This window comes from Lindgomyces ingoldianus (assembly GCF_010093535.1).
Source record: "Lindgomyces ingoldianus strain ATCC 200398 unplaced genomic scaffold BDR25scaffold_4, whole genome shotgun sequence".
In the NCBI taxonomy this organism is placed as follows: Eukaryota; Fungi; Ascomycota; class Dothideomycetes; order Pleosporales; family Lindgomycetaceae; genus Lindgomyces; species Lindgomyces ingoldianus.
Genome location: NW_022985165.1, coordinates 368,426 through 387,403, shown reverse-complemented (window position 1 = coordinate 387,403; position 18,978 = coordinate 368,426). Strand labels below are relative to the sequence as shown.

The following is an 18,978-nucleotide window of genomic DNA, read 5'->3' as shown; positions in this document are numbered from 1 at the left end:
CGACTTCAGACGTCGCCCGCCACTGGGGGGCAACCCCAGACGAGCCACACAGCGACCCAAGCTCTCTCCACAACCTGCACCAAGCCCGCTCAACCCATTGCCCCGACCACCTGCATTTCACTCCACCTTGCTCCCGCTGGCGGCCCGTAGTTACGCTCTCCTCCCACTTATTGCAGTACCATACTACCCGCCGCTGCCTCCCTCCAGACCCCCCAGTCCCTCCTCTCAACTCAAATATCCGCCGCCATGGTGCAGGACCTCAAGAAGCTGATGCCGCAGGCGAAGGCAACCAAGACAGGCCCCGTGACCGTCGAGGTTCCCGGAGCTCAGCAAGTCGAGGGCGAGACGATACCGCGCCGGAACGTGAAGGCAAAGGACGAGCTAAGACTCATCCCACATGAAGGCATCAATACGCTGTATGACATTCTCCGCTACTCGTCGTCTAAGTTTGGGAATGCGAAGGCAGTGGGCTCTCGCAAGATCCTCAACATACACGAAGAGACAAAGAAGGTCAAGAAGATGATCGACGGCAAGCAGCAGGAGGTGGAAAAGAAGTGGCAGTACTTCGAGCTCAGCCCGTACAAGTTCCAGAGCTTCGTCGAGTTCGAGAAGGCTACCCTCACGGTTGGAGCGGCGCTGAAGAAGCTAGGGATGGATCCGCATGACCGACTCCACCAGTTCGCGTCCACCAGCTCGCAATGGCTTACCATGGCACACGGTAAGATGTCCTGGGCACGTCCTGTGCATCAGGCTGAGCGCTGACATGTTTGCTTCCAGGCGCTTTGTCGCAATCCATGGCCATCGTCACTGCCTACGACACTCTCGGTGAGGAGGGTCTCACGCACTCGATGCTGCAGACTCACGCCAAGGTCATGTTCACTGACCCCCACCTTCTTCCCAAGCTCGTAAACCCATTCAAAGAGGCGAAGGATGTCACCGCCGTCGTCTACAGCACCCACCATGAGCCGAAGCAGAAGGACATTGATGCTCTTACGAGCGCACACCCACATCTGAAGGTCATGAGCTTCGACGAGCTCGTGAAGCTTGGTGAGGAGAACCCCGCGGAGCCCACCCCTCCACAAGCCGATGATTTGGCCTGTATCATGTACACGTCGGGATCCACGGGAACTCCGAAAGGTGTGCTTCTGAAACACCGCAACGTCGTTGCAGCTAGTAAGTTGTGCCTAAAAGAATGCCGAATCCTAGCTCCCATGCTGACATGCTCCTTAGTCGCCGGTGTCGACGTCATCGTTGGACCCTACCTCGGGCCTGGCGACTCCCTCCTTACATACCTTCCCTCGGCTCATATCCTCGAGTTCGTTTTCGAAAACGCCTGCCTCTACTGGGGTGGTACTATGGGCTACGGAACAATTCGAACGCTCTCAGACAACTCGGTACGGAAGTGCAAGGGTGACATTCGCGAACTCAAGCCCACGATTCTAGTCGGCGTCCCTCAGGTATGGGAGACTGTGAAGAAAGGCATTGTTTCCAAAGTAGAGGCAGGGGGTGCCATCACGAAGAATCTCTTCTGGGGAGCCATGGCCGCCAAGGGCTTCCTGCTCAACTCTGGCCTTCCTGGAAGTGGAATTCTTGACGCAATCGTTTTTAACAAGGTGAAAGATGCTACAGGAGGCAAGCTGCGAATTTGCATGAACGGCGGCGGCCCGATCGCGAAGGAGACCCAGCGCTTCATTTCCTTGGCCATTACCCCCATGATCAGTGGTTATGGTCTCACCGAGACTACTGCTATGGGGGCTCTTATGGATCCCTTGGCATGGACTGACACTGCCCTTGGCGAACCGCCAGCCTGCATCGAGATGAAACTTGTTGACTTCGCCGATGCAGGATACTTTGCGACCAACAAGCCTGCGCAGGGCGAGATCTGGATTCGCGGAGGGGGCGTCTCGTCCGGATACCTGGACCTTGATGAGGAGACGAAGGAAGCCTTTACTAGCGACGGCTGGTTCAAGACAGGAGATATTGGGGAATTCGATGCTAAGGGCCAGATCCGCATCATCGACCGAAAGAAGAACTTGGTCAAGACGCTCGCCGGCGAATATATTGCCCTCGAGAAACTCGAATCGGTGTACCGCTCTGCCCCTGTCGTCGCTAATATCTGCGTTCACGCCGCCTTGGACAAGATGAAGCCCATTGCCATCATTGTTCCTGCCGAGCCCGCGCTAAAGAAGATCGCCGAAGAGAACAGCATTGAGGGCGATCATCTAGAAGAGCTAGTACACAATGACAAGTTAAATAGAATAGTGTTGAAGCAATTGCAAACTGCAGGACAGAAGGGCGGACTAGCCTCTTTCGAGATCATTGAGGGTGTTGTCCTGGCTGATGAGGAATGGACACCTCAGAATGTAAGACTAAACAATCCTTTCTCTTATCACCAGTCATCTAGATCTAACGCACGGCAGGGTCTCACAACGGCAGCCCAGAAGATCAACCGCAAGGGCATATTGAAAAAGTACCAGAAGGAAGCCAACAAGGCTTACGGAGACTCTTAGTAGTCCCCTCCGCCACATCCCTTTGACTTGGCTTTTCATTCTGGGAAATTGATATGGTCAACGGTAGTGAAGGCCGGCGTTCTTGGAATATGTGTGCATCCGCCGACCGCCTGTGTCTCTTCTCATGGCCTCGAAAACATGTTGGTGCGTTGCGGCATGTACTTTACGGAGGCCCCAGTTTCTACTTATGCATGTGTTGTTAATGCTACTACCTTACGTCAAGTTGCCACTGCACTTTTTAGCATAGACCCGTGCAACCTCTAGTAATCTAGCTGATTCTGGCAATAGATTTGATTGTTGTATGTGAACTGTTGATGGTCTATGTTTAGTGTGAATATGACGTGGACTCTCTCTGTCTGAAGTTTTAGTCAGTGCTTCAATCCCTATCTATCTTTCTGCGTATCGCATTGGCTTGTCAAATGTAGTCGACATGTCGTTCTCTTCTTCGTTCAACTTGCTGCCTTCCTGCTGTTTGCCCCCATCATTTTCAATTCGTCCCGACAAATGCTCATGGTCTCTTTCGCAAATTTCATTCTGTGCTCTTTGCCTCCTAGATTTTTTTTGCCCTTTTTTCACTCGGTTTGCTTTGTGAAGCGACATATTTCGCAATCCGCTACAATCGAGCCCGTACACAATTTCTCCCCTATCTCCATACTCCGCGAACCCTAGGACAACTCCGATATCTCGCACCTATCGTTTTCCTAAAATTTCGATCTGAGAGGGACTACAACGAGAGAATGGTTATGCTGCACAGCTGGCGAGGTAATATCTTGTTATGACCATCCCCTATAGTTTACCATTGCGGCCTTGAGACGGTTTCAAGGTCAGGCATGCAATTCTATGAACATAAAATTCCGATGTATCGGTTTTCCGGCAACGCCTTCACACCTACCGTAGTGCATTAGCAGGAAGACGTTGGACCGCTGCACTTGTTGCTGGCGTATTTGGATGGGTTGATAAGATTGTGATGTCTGTTATGAATCTAGGGTACAATAATGATAGTCCTAATGTCTCCACATTTGCCAGGGGACAGTGACCGAACAGAGTCAGACAACTCCACTCACTATCACTCAAGCTAAATTCCCCCTTACCTCCATATCTCTTGAATAGCTAACAACACATTTACCGGTACCCATTTCCGCCTCACACCGACTGTTTTCTCTCCAAAGGTAAGAACCCCCTTCCCCATGCTTGCTAATATGTCCTGCAAAAACTCGGGTGTGGTGAAGAAGAGGCCCGTCGGGATTTAGTGCGGGAGAGGAAGAGTAGGCGTGAGCTGCAGGATATAGGGTATAGCAAGGAGCTGTATGGTATGTCTCTATCTTATTTTCATCTCTTCCCTCTTCCTCACTGCCCTGGGTTTTCCCTTTATTCTTACCGCTTCCCTCCTGTTTGAAGGGATATTAGGCTAATAGCTGCGTAGAGGAAGGAAGTGAAGAACAGGGGAGTATGTTGGAGATGTGGAGAAGTAGTAAGCGGTGGGGTTGGGGCAGAAAGAAGGGTAGGATTGTGTGACGGCGGAGGCAGTAGTAGAGAACGTAGGGATAGAGGTAGATTCAAATTAACACCTTGGGCGTTCTCTTGCGTTCCTTTTTGCATTTTCCTCTCTAGAGAGTTTTTCTTTCTTCTTATGACGGTGCGAACAGGTCAACGGGAATATTTTACATGGGTAGTTGGGCGGTGGTTCGGGGTTCTTAATGTTTAAATGTGCAACTGGGAACGGCAAATAGCCGAGAGGTCTGTCCTACGTGGGCGGCTGTTTGCTTTTCTATATTCACAAATTGGTACTCTGGTTCCTGAGACTTTAAGCTACTGTACTCTCTTCCATTCTATTGAACCTGTGGACAAAAAGCGTGGGTTTGGCCCAACTCTTTGTCAGAGTCAGAGCTGCTCGGGCAAGGCGAACGAAATGGGCTTAGAGTCTCAAGTTCCTTACCGGGATACAAACAAAGGAGCATAGGATGGGAGGGAGAATTAGCATTTAGGCGATCATGATAAGAAGAGGGGTGTGCATAGATGGGCGGCATGGTACAGAGACTATGAAGAAGAGAGGCGATGGACCAGCAGCGTAGAGCCATACTATTTCCACACTGAACATGAAGTAGTGAAGGATTTGTGGCAGACCTGGTCGACTAGCAAATATGCACGGTTACAATATGGAAATGAACAGCGAATGGATGAGCGGAAGGTCCGGACGTACTGAGCATAATGGTTAACGATAAGCATGAGAGACATGTGGGGATGCAGAGAAGGGGGCATCAAGACAGAAGCATAATAACACGACTTAAAATAAAAGTGAGGGTATATTGAGCACAGTCAAAAACCTAACAAGATAACCTATGCAGTCCGCAACCTAGTCGCCGGCTTTTCATACCTACATACAAGTTGTCACAACACATCACCCATCAAATTATAGGATCCTGTGCTCACATTTGACTTGATAGCCAACAATAGGCTCCGCTATTGCGCCGGCGACTGCGGCTTTGCAGCTGTGATCTCACTGCTGGCTCTCGGGGCCGCCTCCTCATCTGCCATCTTGTTCCCGCGAATACGATCCCACTCCTCTTTATTGGCGACATCATCAGCGTCATTGCCGGTAAGCTCGGGGGTCTCTTCATCCTCGATTTCCTCGGGAAGAATAAGATTGAGGATCAAGTTTAAGAAAGCGGTCACTGCGAAACCGGTCTCCATGATAAGCTCGATGGCGTTAAAGAACCCAATTAGAGCGCGGTTGTCACCCCCGTAGGTAAAGACGTAGGCAAACCATCTGCAACTAGATCAGCTTCCCCTAAAATTGTATGTATTAGAAGAGGGACTGCCTTACGACGGAACAAGAGTAGCTCCAAAGCCAAGAGCGAAACCGCACGTCAAAATGAATCTGTTCCGGCGGGTGAATGGAGCAGTAGACATAATCCTGATACCGGAAACCGTGACGGCTGCGAAGAGGAATGTCGTCATGCCTCCGAGAACGGCGCTAGGGATTGCAACCAGGGCGGCGGCAAATTTGGCGAAAATGCCCATGATAATGAGCCAGAAGCAGCAAGCATAACCTGCTTTTCTGTTCGCACATCGAGTCAAGGCGATGACCCCGTTGTTCTGGGCAAATGTGCTCATTGGTGTGATAGTGCAAAGACCAGCTATGATACCATTTAGACCATCGGCTAGGACACCGCCCTGAATTCGGGAGTCGAACATAGGGCCATCAACCTCAAGGCGGGAGACGTCGCAAGTTGCGGTAATATCACCAATTGCTTCCATGGCTAAGACCATGTATACAGCTAGTAGCGGTAACACTATGGGCCCATAGACGCTAAGCTTGAAAGTGTGGACCCAGATGAAGGACGCAGCCGGGGACGCATCGATTCCTGAGCGGTCGAAGTAGCCTGTTGCAGCAGCAATAATGCAGCCAACGAGGAGGCCAATTACGACAGCTGTAGACTTCATAATAGGAGCTCCAAACCGCTCACAGATGATGATGGTGACGAAAACAGAGAATCCGAGACCAATGAACTCAGCGCTCCCCCAAGGTAGTGCGTGCGGGGCATTGATGGTAGGGCAAAGTCTAAAGAGGCCTTCTGTAGGCCGTGTGTTACACGTTCCGCTGCCACCGGCCCAATTCTGGAATCCAGAGCGGATCAAATTAACACCGATGAGTGTGACAGTTGGACCTGTGACGAGCGGCGGGAAGAACTTCTTCAGGAGTCGCGGAGAAGTGAACGCCATGAGAATTTCAAGAAGAGCGCACACGCAAGCAGTGCCGATGATGGCGCCATAACCGTCAGGACAGGGGAGGGGGTTACCGTCAGCATCTGAGGGGCAGAATCCTGTTGAATACATCTGGGCGAGAGCTCCGGTGGCGACGGGAATAGTAGCAAACGAGGTCCCGACGACTGAAATGAGCCCAGTACCAATGTAATAAGGAGTTCGCCAGATGTGGAAGCGGGTGATCTGGATCGAGGAGAGGATGCCACACACGATTAATGAGGTTGAAACTAGATATCGTTGTAAATCGGGGGTAAGGTTGGCAGCACCGGCTAGGATAATGGGCGGGGTGATAACACCAGCCAACATAGAGAGCGCATGTTGAAACCCGAGGAGCGTGGCCAGGAGAATAGGCATGCGATCATTGAGTCCAAAGAAAGGAGCTGCACGGCGATCCTTCTTCAAGAAGGGGAGGTTTGGCTTGAATAGGAATCCATAGTTGTAGGTTCCAATGAGCCCCTCCCTGATGTCATCAGTCTCAAATCGTCACAAAGCTGCACCCCTACTTGCTGACTCTATGGAAGTAGAGGGTTCTTACTTGCTAGTAAACGCCTTGAAGAAGCGTCGAGCTTTCTCTCCAACGTTGCGCTTCGGTGTGTGGTCCGGGCCGATGCGATCCGGATATTCAGACATCGCAATTGTACCCCTTGAAGGTCACTTTTGAGGGTTTGGTGAAACCTTTAAAATACTTCAACTCTTCATCCGTTTTTGGATATCCTGAAAAGCTGTGTCCAACTGTTGACAATTGATAGCGCGATTTGCACCGATCTCGATAAGTTTCGCGATGGATGAAGTCGAGGGTTGAATTGATGGCTGAAGGGATACAGATTTATAGACGCAAGCAGTATTTGAGATTGGTAGCGTGCGCTAGTAGATAATGCTTTCAGAAGCGGTCTTGAGACTGGCGATCTGACGCAAGCAGATTGCAGATCACCAAAAGAGGAAGTGGATTGGACTTGATGAGAATGATAAAAAAAAGAACGACTGAGACTCCATCGAGCTTTATAGGTATAACCAATACGAACATTATCTTTGCCAGTTCCCACGATACACAATTTCTCACCAGCATCAACCTAGCCCAGGGCCTAGGGGAGTGTGGGAGAGGCCATGGGCAGCCACTTCCCTGGAGGCCGCCGACAGCATGGTAATCTGCATCGTTATCCGCCGCGAGTATCATCTGTCTTCATGGCGCCGGATATTTGATGTGGGAAACTCTGAACCCTTTGAGGACTCTGCGCGGCGCCCACTCAACTTTGCTAAAAGCTTAACATGAGAGGTTGCTGATAAGCACGGAGTGGACCATGTGATTGGCTCAGACAATAAGCACATCACGTGATCCGGCCGCCTCCGATGAACCATCATGAGCCCATTGCAGGGCCATCCCGCACTCGAAGCGGAGTTTCTGGAAACCGAAGGGAATCAAGGCTTAGTGAGGCTCATCGCTTGTCCTGGTCGCCGGATGCCGATGTTCTTCCAGTGCGCGGTGGACTGCGAGATGGTATTCCAGGCCTTTCTTCTCTTGACGCGCCTTTTTCATCTGCCGAGTTTTGGGTTATGATATATCTCGTTGCTTCAAGCAATTGCTGACCACGCGGATTCGCAGAAATTGAAAGCCACCGGATGCTTTTGGCGAGAACATCTTTTGCGGAACACATCCTCTATGTCAACTTCTTCGCACGCCCGCCTGCGTGGGAACATATTTCTGGCAACTACCATGGAGCGTTGGCAGGAAGATCTGATTCGTTGAATCTATTGGCAGAGTGAAGTGTTGCGAAACGCTACGGTGCAAACCTAGCGATGGATTGCGAGGGAGAAAATAGGATAAAAGGGTTGTGGAGCTCCGTAGATGTTCGAAATCATGTGTGTGAGCGTTCTGATTTCTAGACTAATTAGTGCTTCGCATGCATCTCCAGAGCAAGGTTGGATTGCGAGAGGATATCGAGCGGTAAGAACATCTTCACCTGAAGCCGAGGCACAATCAAGAGGGGCGAAGGAGATGCCCGAGGAGCGGCAGAATTTGGTACTATTGACAACTCTCAAGTTCTTTGGGTGTCTGTGATTTATCAAGTACGTAGGCAGACTCGATCTTGAGCCGTAGGGCTGGTGTTGAGAGTCTACGCTGTCCCCAATCGAGAAGAGCTTGCGACAGCGGCAAGTTTGGCCGGGATCCGGGCCAAGTTCCGTGAAGCCGACTCACGACGCAAACCGAGAAGATCGTCCTGCATCGACCAGAATGGGATACTGTCACGAAACTTCATAGACGGCAAAACCGTTAATGTGGCCGAAAGACTAAGACTTAGTGCCCGGGAACCATCGGAATGCTACTAAGCTTCACGAGTAAGGACAGTCGGAGACTTCGCAAGATGCTCCATTCTGAACTGCAGGGGTGATGCAAATCTGGGCAAGATCTTTGTCCTTGGTTGACGGCATACGGTCAAGCTGCGAGCCAAGGCAACAGACTGTTGTTGGGAAAGAGATGCCTCGGCTGACAGGATATCAAGAACAGACTGTGGGCGAAGACCCCATGTGAAGGCCCCTTCAGATAACCGTCGTGGATGGCAGTGGTGCGCGGTTTGTTGGTATCGCTCTGCAGACGTCAGAGGGGTAGTGGCTTCAAGGGCGGTGCTAGAGAGGCATGATGATAGCATCACCAACGCGTGAGATTCTGGAAATCCAACGGTTTGCCAACGAGGCGCCTGCGTTTCTGCCGTGAAGTGTCGCCGATAATCGGCAACTTTGGTGACCGCCCTTTCACATCGGCAGGGCTGATGGCGATGAAACCGCAGTTCTGAAGAAAGATGCTGGGCTTCGGGGACCTTGCAGAGGGGCACAAGGGCAGCAGTGCTCGCTATGAATACGCCCTCGGCGAATTGACACAACACCGCAATCTGTTGACATTCTCAGTGCGATCGGTGCTGTAGCCCAGCGTGAAGCGTTGTTGATGCTCCAAAACTCTTTTGCTGCGTCAAGACGCCCGCGCCGCGCACTAGCTCACGCGAGGCACTGATACAGCGAATGGCAGAGCGGCCAGCTTGAATACGAACGAAAAATACACGTTTGGGAGCCTAGATTGGGTCATGCAAGGTCCCGATTTATTCGCTTATCCTGAGGGACAGCTTGTTGGGCGCTCAACACTTCCCACAATTTGACCCCCGGTCGCTTCTACCCTGCTTCATTCCACCGCCTTTAATAATAATATCTCGCTCCCCCATACTTTCTTTTCCCCTCATCCTCTTCTTTTAATCCACCGCCCTCCCATCCTCCACACAAACAATTCCACTGTCCGTACTGTGCGTGGTGAAGCTCGTTTGCGGCCGGAGTTGCGTGCGTAACTGAGACCGACCAGAAACTTCACCTTCGAGCTTCCGGTCTCTCCCTCGCCACCTTCTCCCCCCCTTCGCTATTCCTTGAGCCCTATACCGCCAAAAGGAAGATGCCTTCCCACCAACCCGTGGCCGGCATGTCTGCCGTTGACCCCCAGTACACTTCGCAGCCCTCGGCCATGGCCCAAACCGCTGAGCCAAACCGCAACCCCAAGTACGACTCGAAGAAGCCACACATCACAGATACTCCCATCACACGATCGAACTGGTACAAGCATGTCAACTGGCTCAATTGCTTCCTTATCCTTGGAATCCCGTTGATGGGTTGCGTTTATGCGTTCTGGACTCCTCTGCGTCTTCCTACCGCCATCTGGGCTGTTATTTTCTATTTCTGGACTGGCTTAGGTATTACTGCGGGCTACCACAGGCTCTGGGCCCACAAGTCATACTCTGCACGTCTCCCGTTGAGGCTGTTTCTCGCTCTTGTCGGCGGAGGAGCGGTCGAGGGCAGCATTCGATGGTGGTCAAGGTGAGCCTGCTCCAAATACACACCCTGTCTTGTATCCCATTACTGACTACGGTGCAGGGACCACCGTGCTCACCACCGCTACACCGACACCAACAAGGACCCATACAGTGTGCGAAAGGGCCTTTTGTATAGCCACATCGGCTGGATGGTTATGAAGCAGAACCCCAAGCGAATTGGCCGCACCGACATCTCCGACTTGAACGAAGACTCTATCGTTGTCTGGCAGCACAAGAACTACTTGAAGGTCGTGTTCTTCATGGGCCTGATCTTCCCCACGGTAGTTGCCGGACTCGGATGGGGAGACTGGATGGGTGGCTTTATCTACGCTGGCATTCTCCGTATCTTCTTTGTCCAGCAGGCCACATTTTGCGTCAACTCTCTTGCCCATTGGATCGGCGAGCAGCCTTTCGATGACCGTAATAGCCCCCGTGACCACGTCATCACTGCTATTGTCACGCTCGGCGAAGGATACCACAACTTCCACCACGAGTTCCCCTCTGACTACAGAAATGCTATTCAATGGCACCAGTACGACCCCACTAAGTGGTGCATTTGGATCTGGAGCAAGCTTGGACTTGCCTACAACCTCAAGCAATTCCGCTCAAACGAGATCGAGAAGGGCCGCGTTCAGCAGCTACAGAAGAAGCTTGACCAGAAGCGCGCTAAGCTTGATTGGGGTATTCCTCTTGACCAGCTTCCCGTTATCGAGTGGGAGGACTACGTCGAGCAAGCCAACAACGGCCGTGGCCTAATCGCAGTCGCTGGTGTTGTCCACGATGTTACCGATTTCATCAACGAGCACCCTGGCGGCAAAGCTATGATCAAGAGCGGCCTTGGCAAAGATGCTACTGCCATGTTCAATGGTGGTGTATACATGCATTCAAACGCTGCTCACAACCTTCTTTCAACCATGAGGGTAGGTGTAATCCGAGGTGGCTGTGAAGTTGAGATCTGGAAGCGCGCTCAGCGGGAGAACAAGGACGTACATTATGTCAAGGACGATGCGGGTAACCGCATCATTCGGGCAGGAAACCAGATCACCAGGGTAGAGCAACCCATTGTCAGCGCTAGCGCGGCATAAACGACGTCCTTGTATTTCTTTAAATGAGTCTGTTACGGGGCGATTTTCGGAGTTGAGCTTACTATCACCTGGGTGGAGCCATAGTGTTCCTTCACGCATTCATTCTGAGGGCACACTGGATCCCTACAGTACGACTTATACCGAGTATGAAGGTGCTACAAAGGCTCAGGCCTCAAAATAATCACGTACAGACATGCCTCAGCGCATAAAATGATGAATGATATCCAATGTTGAATGCTCAAAGGTGGTTCGTGCGCATCATGAATGAATCATCCCGTAAATTGAATTTAGGCTTGATCTACATGAATTCAATGGGCCCCCGTCCTAGATCACACTAGAAATGTGTTCGAAGGCCATACATGCACTCTCATCTCCGTAGACCAGTGGTAATGAAAATGCCTGGTACTTCATATTCTGTAAGAGTGTTCCTTTGTTGCCTGCTCGGGCCCTCGCTTAGTGTAACTTTCTTTCCAACCTCCTCAGCCTTCACCAGGAAGCAACAACCTCGGTCATCATGGAAACAGTCAGCCAGAATCGATGATGCCTATCTAGCAGCCTTCCTACATTTGCAAGACTACATATGAATTGTCGTCATGGCAGCCCAAGAGCTTGACCAAAGTCCTGCCAGCAAACGGCTGAAGCTCGACCTTACACCGCGCTCTCACGCGGGTACCAGCACTACCATAACAACCTCGCAACCGGTCGAGCTTGAGAAAACGGTGTCTAAATCATTGACCCGACCCATCAGCCCTCCACTTTCCAGGCGTAAACGGTCTGCAACTCCAACATTACTGAAGTCACGTGCAGAGAATACTGGCATCCCAACAGCAAGAGCAGCGAAATTGCAGTCGTTACAACCAACTCCTCAATCCCGGAATTTTCTCCCCTCCCCGATTCAGCTCACTCGTATTAAAGACCTTGCTCCCACCCAGAATGTAGATACTGTTGACCTTAACGACATCTTGGGTGATCCCATGATCAAGGAATGCTGGAACTTCAATTTCTTGTTTGATCTGGATTTTGTGATGTCAGTTGTCCTGTTACACGCTATAGCAGCGGTGTGTGTTGCTTTGGGATTTTCAAAAGAATGCTAATGGATTTTTGTAGGAAGCACTTTGATCCTGATGTCCGGGAGATCGTGAAGGTTAAGATTGTACATGGGTTTTGGAGGCGAGAGGACGAACGAAGGCTGGGTCTCCAGGTGAGATTTTTTAATTATAAGGCCCGCTTCACCCCTGTTGCATCTACCATTGATACAGCATTCCTCTCGAGTAGTTCCTAGAGCGAAAGTTGACCTCTACCACATTTTCAGGTTCTCCATGTGTACGTAAATTTCGTACTGGTCTAACATTTACCAGGAAACCGCGGAGCGTTACCCCAACATTGAGCTTATCAGTGCCTATATGCCTGATCCATTCGGTACCCACCATTCCAAAATGCTAATTCTCTTCCGCCACGACGACCTGGCTCAGATCATCATCCACACCGCGAACATGATCTCTCGGGACTGGTGCAACATGACCCAAGCTGTATGGAGTTCCCCACTTCTACCACTCCAGCCCTCAGAAACTGGCGATTATCCAGGAAGACAGGACGAGAAAGAGGCCCACCCAATTGGGAGTGGGGCACGCTTTAGAATCGATATCCTGAGATACCTTCGTGCATATGGGAAGCGATTAGGAGATTTGCTAAACGAGATTTTGAAATATGATTTTTCATTCATCCACGCCGCTTTCATCGGCAGCACACCCTCTCGCCAGAAGCCTAGTGCTGCAAGACCAGATATCCAGACGGCGTGGGGCTGGACTGGGCTAGGAGAACTTTTATCTAGTATCCCCGTCCCTCCCTTAGAAGATAGGAAGTCCCCTCCACACGTCATCATTCAAGTTTCCTCAATTGCAACACTCGGCCAAACACCCACCTGGCTTCAAAATTTCCAATCGATCCTTAGTCGCACAGCGTCATTGTTACCAGACAACTCCACAAGCCCAAACACCGCCTCACCCTCAAAACCGAAACCGTCGAACTTCTTCACTAAGCGCAACCCCAAACCTTTCCTCAAATCCAAATCCCTAGACCCCAAGTTCAGCATTATATTCCCCACTGCTTCCGAAATCCGTACCTCACTCGATGGCTATGGCTCCGGCTTCTCCATTCACACAAAGCTCCAATCTGCGGCTCAACAAAAACAACTCCAGTACCTCCACCCTCTCCTATGCCACTGGGAAACGACCGGCAGGTCCCCAGAGCAGGAGAAACGAAGTGCTGAAAGAGGTTCTGCCGCTCCGCATATCAAGACTTACATCCGTTTCAGTGATTCTGAGCAGAGAAGGATTGATTGGGCCCTGGTGACGAGTGCGAATTTAAGTAAACAGGCATGGGGTGAGATGGAAAATAAGAATGGGGAAGTGTGGATTCAGAGTTGGGAGTGTGGGGTTGTGGTGTGGCCGGATTTGTTCAAGGTGAGCGACGAGGAGGTTGTGGAGATGGTGCCGGTTTTTAGGAGGGATCTGCCCGGGGAGGGGGAGTTGAATGGTGGTGAGATTGGGGAAGAGGTTGAGGAGGGGAGGGGTCGAGAACTTAGGAAGACGTTTATTGGGCTTAGGATGCCTTATGATCTTCCGCTTGAACAGTATGAAAAGGATGAGGTGCCTTGGTGTGCGAGCTTGAATAATGAGGAGCCGGATTGGAAGGGAGCTATATGGAAGGGCTACTAACCGCATGAATGAGATGTATGCCTCGAGGACGACTCTGAAGGGCAGTGCATGGGCGCTATGGGTTGTATTCAGCGTGACATGGGTCACACCAGCTGGGCCCTCACAAGAAATGAACACTAATTCGAGGTTCGAGGACGGAGACGACAGATCACCATAGAACACTAGCATACCCAAATCATCCATCTAAGAAGAATAAGTTCTATATTTCAAAACGCGATAGGCGGTGCCACTCTTGCCTTTTGTGAACTGGTTCATCTACAGTTCTGCTCGCCAAACCCTTATTATACAACAAGGGTACAATCCAACAACAGTACATTCAAAACACGATTGACCTCACATCGGACAGAACTATCCGCTGACCTAATCCACAGGAGAATATTTATTCTTCAAGTCCTCGGCCATCTGAAGATACTTCTTTTCAGCATCTTGAGGGCTGATTCCTGTAGCAGCGACGTCCTTCCATCGGCGGTGCATGGCCTTCCTCTATCATCAAAAAATCTCGTCAGTACTAATCCCTAAGGTTGCAAGAGGATTCGAGAGAAAGATGGGATGAACCAAGAACGGAGGGGTCGACAAACCTTGATATCAAACATTCCCGGCTTCGGAGCGGTGGCGAAATCAGCCTTGTCTGCGACTTTGCCGTAGCCGTACAACTGTGTGTCTACATCAGAGTGTATTTTCCAACCAGCTTATGTGTTGTGTAGTGCATCTGCGATCTGCTTCCTTCACTTCTCGATGCATACCTTCAACCATGCGTTGACTAGGAAGCCAGTGATAGATTCGGGATGGAAAGAGGAGAACATACATCGAGCTGCTCATCATCCGTAAAAGTCTTCTTTCCCTCGGCTGCCAGCTTCTTTGCGAGTGCTTCGCTCTCTTCACGCGCCTTGCTGTAGGCAGCAGAGCGGGGGACTTTGTCGTCTTTCGCCATGGCTAGTAGAATTGGTGTAGAAGTGAGTATAGTGCGATAGGTGCTACACTGGAGAGGTTTCCCAAGTTAGAAGTGAGGGACTAGGAGGAGGAGGGAGCTTACATCGATTGTATGTGTTGGGGTGTGCGGCGGTTGGGACGGAAAGGCTTCGTTGAGATGTGGTGGTCTTGGTCATACGCAGGGTGCGACGAGTGCAAGTGGGGTTCTGCGTGACGCAGGAAGGCACGAGGAACGAATGATCAACCGGAAGTTCCAAGGTTTCGTTAGTCTATGGACCAAGCCGGGGCTAGGGTCGCATCAGGTGCAGAGCCGAGGACAACATCTCTGAAGCTGAATTGTGGGGGCCTGTCTGAAAAGTCTGGGAAGAAAAAGAAAAAAATCTTTAAACCCCTAAAAGAGGACTAGAATTAAAAGGGAGTAGAAAAAGACGAAGGAAATATCTATACGACGCTTCTCATCGTATCCAAAAGGGTATTTCCAACCCACCACACGCCTTTGGACAAAATGCCCACGCTCTCTTCCTGGATCTCGAAAACCTTCGTAAACCCTTCGAGACGCCACTCATCGAATATCCTTGTGGCATCGAAGCCAGTGTCCTCTAATGCACTCAACCAGACATCAAGGACACCAGCATTCGCCGCAAGCGCTGTCGCAGAACGATCTTCTCTTGGTGATTGCCAACCACGTTCCCAATAGCCTTTACAGGAGCACGTTGCTTCTGGGTCTTCGCCATTCTGCAGAAGGAGTACTAGGACACGGTGGATGTGCCGACGCAAAGGTTTCCGCCGAGACTTCTGATGGATAGGGAATCGAGTCCCGCCTAGGAGCCTCAAGAGAAGATGGCTTGGGGTTGTGGGACAGAAACAGCTGTTCTCCTTCTTGACTTCTCCTGGCGTGTAGGACTTTGCAAAGATCTGGGATTTGATACTGTGTTCACCGCCGTTACAGACATATACCAACGTCTCGTACGATTGATCGATGAGTCGCCGCCATGTTTCGTCCGAGCCGCTTCCCCAACAGTTCTTGCCACACATGAGATCGGCGAATACCAGCTCCGGCCTCTCATACACAAGGTCGTCGAAGCCTGTATATTTCTCTTGGAACAAGTAAGCTGGGTCCAGAGGAGGAATGTATGTGCCACCAAGCGATGCATCCCATAGTTTTTCAAGCACCTTGAAGTCTGCAAACGGATCTGTCTGGCAATGCTCCAATGAGAGTCTCCAGATCTCGTGTAGGATTTTAGTAACGTCCGATTCATATGTGAACTCGTCCGAACTGTCAGTCGAGAAGTATTCGTGCGAGAACTCTTTATAGCCAACTAGAAACTCCGATATAAATGGCGTGGTATCTGCGCCTTGTCCTATCAAGAACTTGACCACTTCGAGGCTGTTGATTATAGGCCTGCTATCATGGTCTAGAGCATCGTCTAATGCAAAAGCCATCAGACTTCTACCGTCGGAATCAACATCGAATGGAGAGGCTTCTTGATACTGGAAAAGCCTCCTTACCATGTCGACATCTCGATTATGGCATGCGGAAAAGACCGTTGCATTCTTAGGAAGAATGTTGTATATTCGCGGGGTGTATGTCCAGGAAGGTCTGTTGTATTGGTCGTAGACCTTCTCGATGGAATATATGTGGCCGCGGCTAGACAGCCACTGGAAAGGAACCACTGAGATTTCCACACGGATTATCTCCCTTTCCTCCTTAGTACTCGAACCTGAGTATCGAAATGTTTTTTGGATCGTTCTCGTCTGGATGAATCCGATAGGGAGGGTGAAATTTCGACAATACAACTTCCTTCGGACGCATGTGCCGCTTTTTGCCTGCCTCTCAATCACACCCTGAGGTAAATACTGGAACGTTTTTTCTAAAGGAGAGTATCGGCTCTCGGCTGTCGCGAGTCCAAACTTACTGCTGTTCGAGCAGATCTGCCTATATTGAGTGGGTCTAAGAGGCATTTTCTTGTCGAGCTGGGTATATTGCAAAAGAGAGTCCGTTCTCCCAGAGTTTATGACGCCTCCTTCCTCTGCCTTCAGCAATTTGATGCCCTCCATCCAATCCTTGAATTTTGTTTCCCAAACTCTTTGCATGCTTTCTTCTACCAGCGAACCCATGTCCGACCGCAGGTCTTGAATCGACTGATCAACACTCTTGATTATTTGTGTGACATCTTCCATTCCTTGTTTGATATAAATGGTATTGGTGTACGTCAAGTTCGATATTGAGCTTAAGGAGGAGATACTGGTTTGGATACGGTCCAGAGACCTTTCAATGTGCTTCGAGTGTACCCTAAAGGTGTTCTTAGCCTTGAATTATATTGATAATCCCGAGGAGGCGAAATAACGGATAAAGCAGTTGAGGACATACTCTGTCAATTGCAATTGTATACCTGCCATAGAAACGTTAAGGGAAGATTTCGTCCTCTCAAGCGTTCTCAAGTACTCCTCAAATTCCTGTTTCTTGTCCGCCGCCACGATTTGCTTCCACAACTTCTTTGGTCCACATTCGTTCATCTCAAAGTCGTACTTTCCTAGTACTTCATAGAGGCTATGCATGATATGGATACATTGCCTGATGGCATGGGTAAACCCTTGCGCGGCCTCATCGCTGATTCGAGATGCGTCGAGCGTGGAAAGCTGGCGAGCAATGCTTTCAAACAGTTTGAGTTCGTGATATATTTTCTTAATCAATTTTGGCGCATATTTAATCTCCTTGAAGCACCGTTGGACCGAGTAAATACACTTCGCAACTTGAAAGGCAAATGTGGTAAACGATACTGCTGACGCCGCAATGCTGATAGGATCCATCGTTGGGATACAATATGCTGCCGCGAACAACTGAACATGAAAATGGTTCCAGTTTGTAATATGCGCCAAACGATTGTGCGGTATAAACTGAAGGCATGTTCCTTCGTCAATACGCGACGATAAAGGTACTAATAGGATAGAATGTAGGTATGAGACACTCCATCCACCTGACACACCTTGTCGATTCAAACCTTCATTGCGGCTGACACCCTGTCTACTCCCTGCATTGTCACGGCAAAACAAGACGTGAGAGAAGCAAATAAAAGGCGAGACTCAACACAGCCCCGTCACTCATGGAAGCCATGTTGATCCATGCCCAACCCTACTTAACCCCCAGAAAGAATGGTTGGCGGGTATCAGCCTTCCCGGCGGACCGCTCCACCGTTCACCCACTTGATGTGTGTGCTTAGCGCTTCGTAATACTTGCTGAGGCGTGGATTGAGGATTCTGAAGGCGGCGACGTGGCAATGCACTCCTGTGGCACAGGCAGCCATGAGAGAAAGGCAGGCGCTTAGGGCTTCGTCACATTGGATCCACACTCAAAGCGAGCAGGGCTGTTGGAAGAAATCCTAGACATTCCGAGGCAACCATTGTGAATTCGTAGGCTTTATCGCCTGTTGTCTGACAGGTATGGAGTCTTGAACGGCTGAAGAGAGTAATGGTTCTCTGCTGTTCTTGACATCGTGTTCGGTGAAGATAGGATTCAAATATCTGAGGTGGACGACTTGCAAGCAAAGAGAATGAGGCATCTACATGATCACAACGGTCCACTGAAGCCTGTTGATCCAAGGCCAAGGGATAAATCATTAAGGCTCAGCCTATGAGGATCTACGCCCGAGGATATCGCCACCCTGACCGTTAATGTTCTCTGGTAGCCGAATCCCTTGAATCCCATATCCCAGTCAATTCTCCCTTTTCTTTGACAGGGCCGTGTCTTACAACGGCAAGATAAATGTGAGTCACGGGCCAGGGTCGCGTTTATGTGGCCTATTGCTGAGGCTGTGGGTTGGGCTGGGATCGCTAATTCCGAGAAAACGAGTAGTTGAGTTATAGAAGTTTACGAGTAGAGAGAAGGCAGAAGGATCAAAATGCTACACAAGCTGAAAGGGGTAGGGGACAAGGGGGGAGTCGAAGTCTTGCATCAAGACGTCGTAAGGAACTTACGCTAGCCGTCTTTGGGATGGGACCTTCTCCAAAGCCTTTCCTTCATATGCGAAATTCTTCTAGGCCAACAAGTACGAGGGTAGTGAGAATGAACATAGAGTACTATTTCTTGCATTTTTCATTGATCTCCGGCCTCCCCACCTGCATCGCT

At 50.3% G+C, this 18,978-nt stretch overlaps 7 protein-coding genes across 7 annotated transcripts; 3 read left to right on the top strand and 4 right to left on the bottom strand.

Moving 5' to 3' along the window:
- Window positions 1–74: 74 nt before the first annotated feature.
- BDR25DRAFT_331480 (acetyl-CoA synthetase-like protein) lies at window positions 75–2,792 on the top strand. Its single transcript, XM_033692637.1, has 4 exons — window positions 75–718; window positions 778–1,173; window positions 1,231–2,363; window positions 2,421–2,792. Exons 1-4 carry the CDS (start codon window positions 247–249, stop codon window positions 2,508–2,510), a joined length of 2,091 nt encoding a protein of 696 aa, XP_033552517.1. The 5' UTR covers window positions 75–246; the 3' UTR covers window positions 2,511–2,792.
- Window positions 2,793–4,499: 1,707 nt separating this feature from the next.
- BDR25DRAFT_349960 (uncharacterized protein) lies at window positions 4,500–4,745 on the bottom strand (the record flags this gene model as incomplete). The annotated part of the gene is made up of 2 exons (XM_033694616.1): window positions 4,500–4,547; window positions 4,602–4,745. The coding sequence occupies 2 exons, from the start codon at window positions 4,743–4,745 to the stop codon at window positions 4,500–4,502; spliced, it is 192 nt and encodes a 63-aa protein (XP_033552516.1).
- A 225-nt stretch (window positions 4,746–4,970) lies between these two features.
- Window positions 4,971–6,905, bottom strand: BDR25DRAFT_322176 (Xanthine/uracil permease; the record flags this gene model as incomplete). The annotated part of the gene is made up of 3 exons (XM_033692017.1): window positions 4,971–5,277; window positions 5,335–6,735; window positions 6,811–6,905. The coding sequence occupies 3 exons, from the start codon at window positions 6,903–6,905 to the stop codon at window positions 4,971–4,973; spliced, it is 1,803 nt and encodes a 600-aa protein (XP_033552515.1).
- A 2,559-nt stretch (window positions 6,906–9,464) lies between these two features.
- On the top strand, window positions 9,465–11,557 carry BDR25DRAFT_253136 (uncharacterized protein). The gene is made up of 2 exons (XM_033686221.1): window positions 9,465–10,124; window positions 10,182–11,557. Exons 1-2 carry the CDS (start codon window positions 9,706–9,708, stop codon window positions 11,203–11,205), a joined length of 1,443 nt encoding a protein of 480 aa, XP_033552514.1. The 5' UTR covers window positions 9,465–9,705; the 3' UTR covers window positions 11,206–11,557.
- Window positions 11,558–11,655: 98 nt separating this feature from the next.
- BDR25DRAFT_331477 (phospholipase D/nuclease) lies at window positions 11,656–13,922 on the top strand (the record flags this gene model as incomplete). Its single annotated transcript, XM_033692636.1, has 3 exons — window positions 11,656–12,232; window positions 12,313–12,406; window positions 12,564–13,922. Exons 1-3 carry the CDS (start codon window positions 11,799–11,801, stop codon window positions 13,920–13,922), a joined length of 1,887 nt encoding a protein of 628 aa, XP_033552513.1. The 5' UTR covers window positions 11,656–11,798.
- A 360-nt stretch (window positions 13,923–14,282) lies between these two features.
- Window positions 14,283–14,593, bottom strand: BDR25DRAFT_212712 (uncharacterized protein; the record flags this gene model as incomplete). The annotated part of the gene is made up of 2 exons (XM_033684726.1): window positions 14,283–14,405; window positions 14,501–14,593. Coding segments are annotated over 2 exons (216 nt in total), but the record flags the coding sequence as incomplete, so codon positions are not given.
- A 480-nt stretch (window positions 14,594–15,073) lies between these two features.
- On the bottom strand, window positions 15,074–17,846 carry BDR25DRAFT_87651 (uncharacterized protein). The gene is made up of 2 exons (XM_033699182.1): window positions 17,224–17,846; window positions 15,074–17,145 (listed from the first exon to the last, which is right to left on the bottom strand). Exons 1-2 carry the CDS (start codon window positions 17,661–17,663, stop codon window positions 15,294–15,296), a joined length of 2,292 nt encoding a protein of 763 aa, XP_033552511.1. The 5' UTR covers window positions 17,664–17,846; the 3' UTR covers window positions 15,074–15,293.
- Window positions 17,847–18,978: the final 1,132 nt, after the last annotated feature.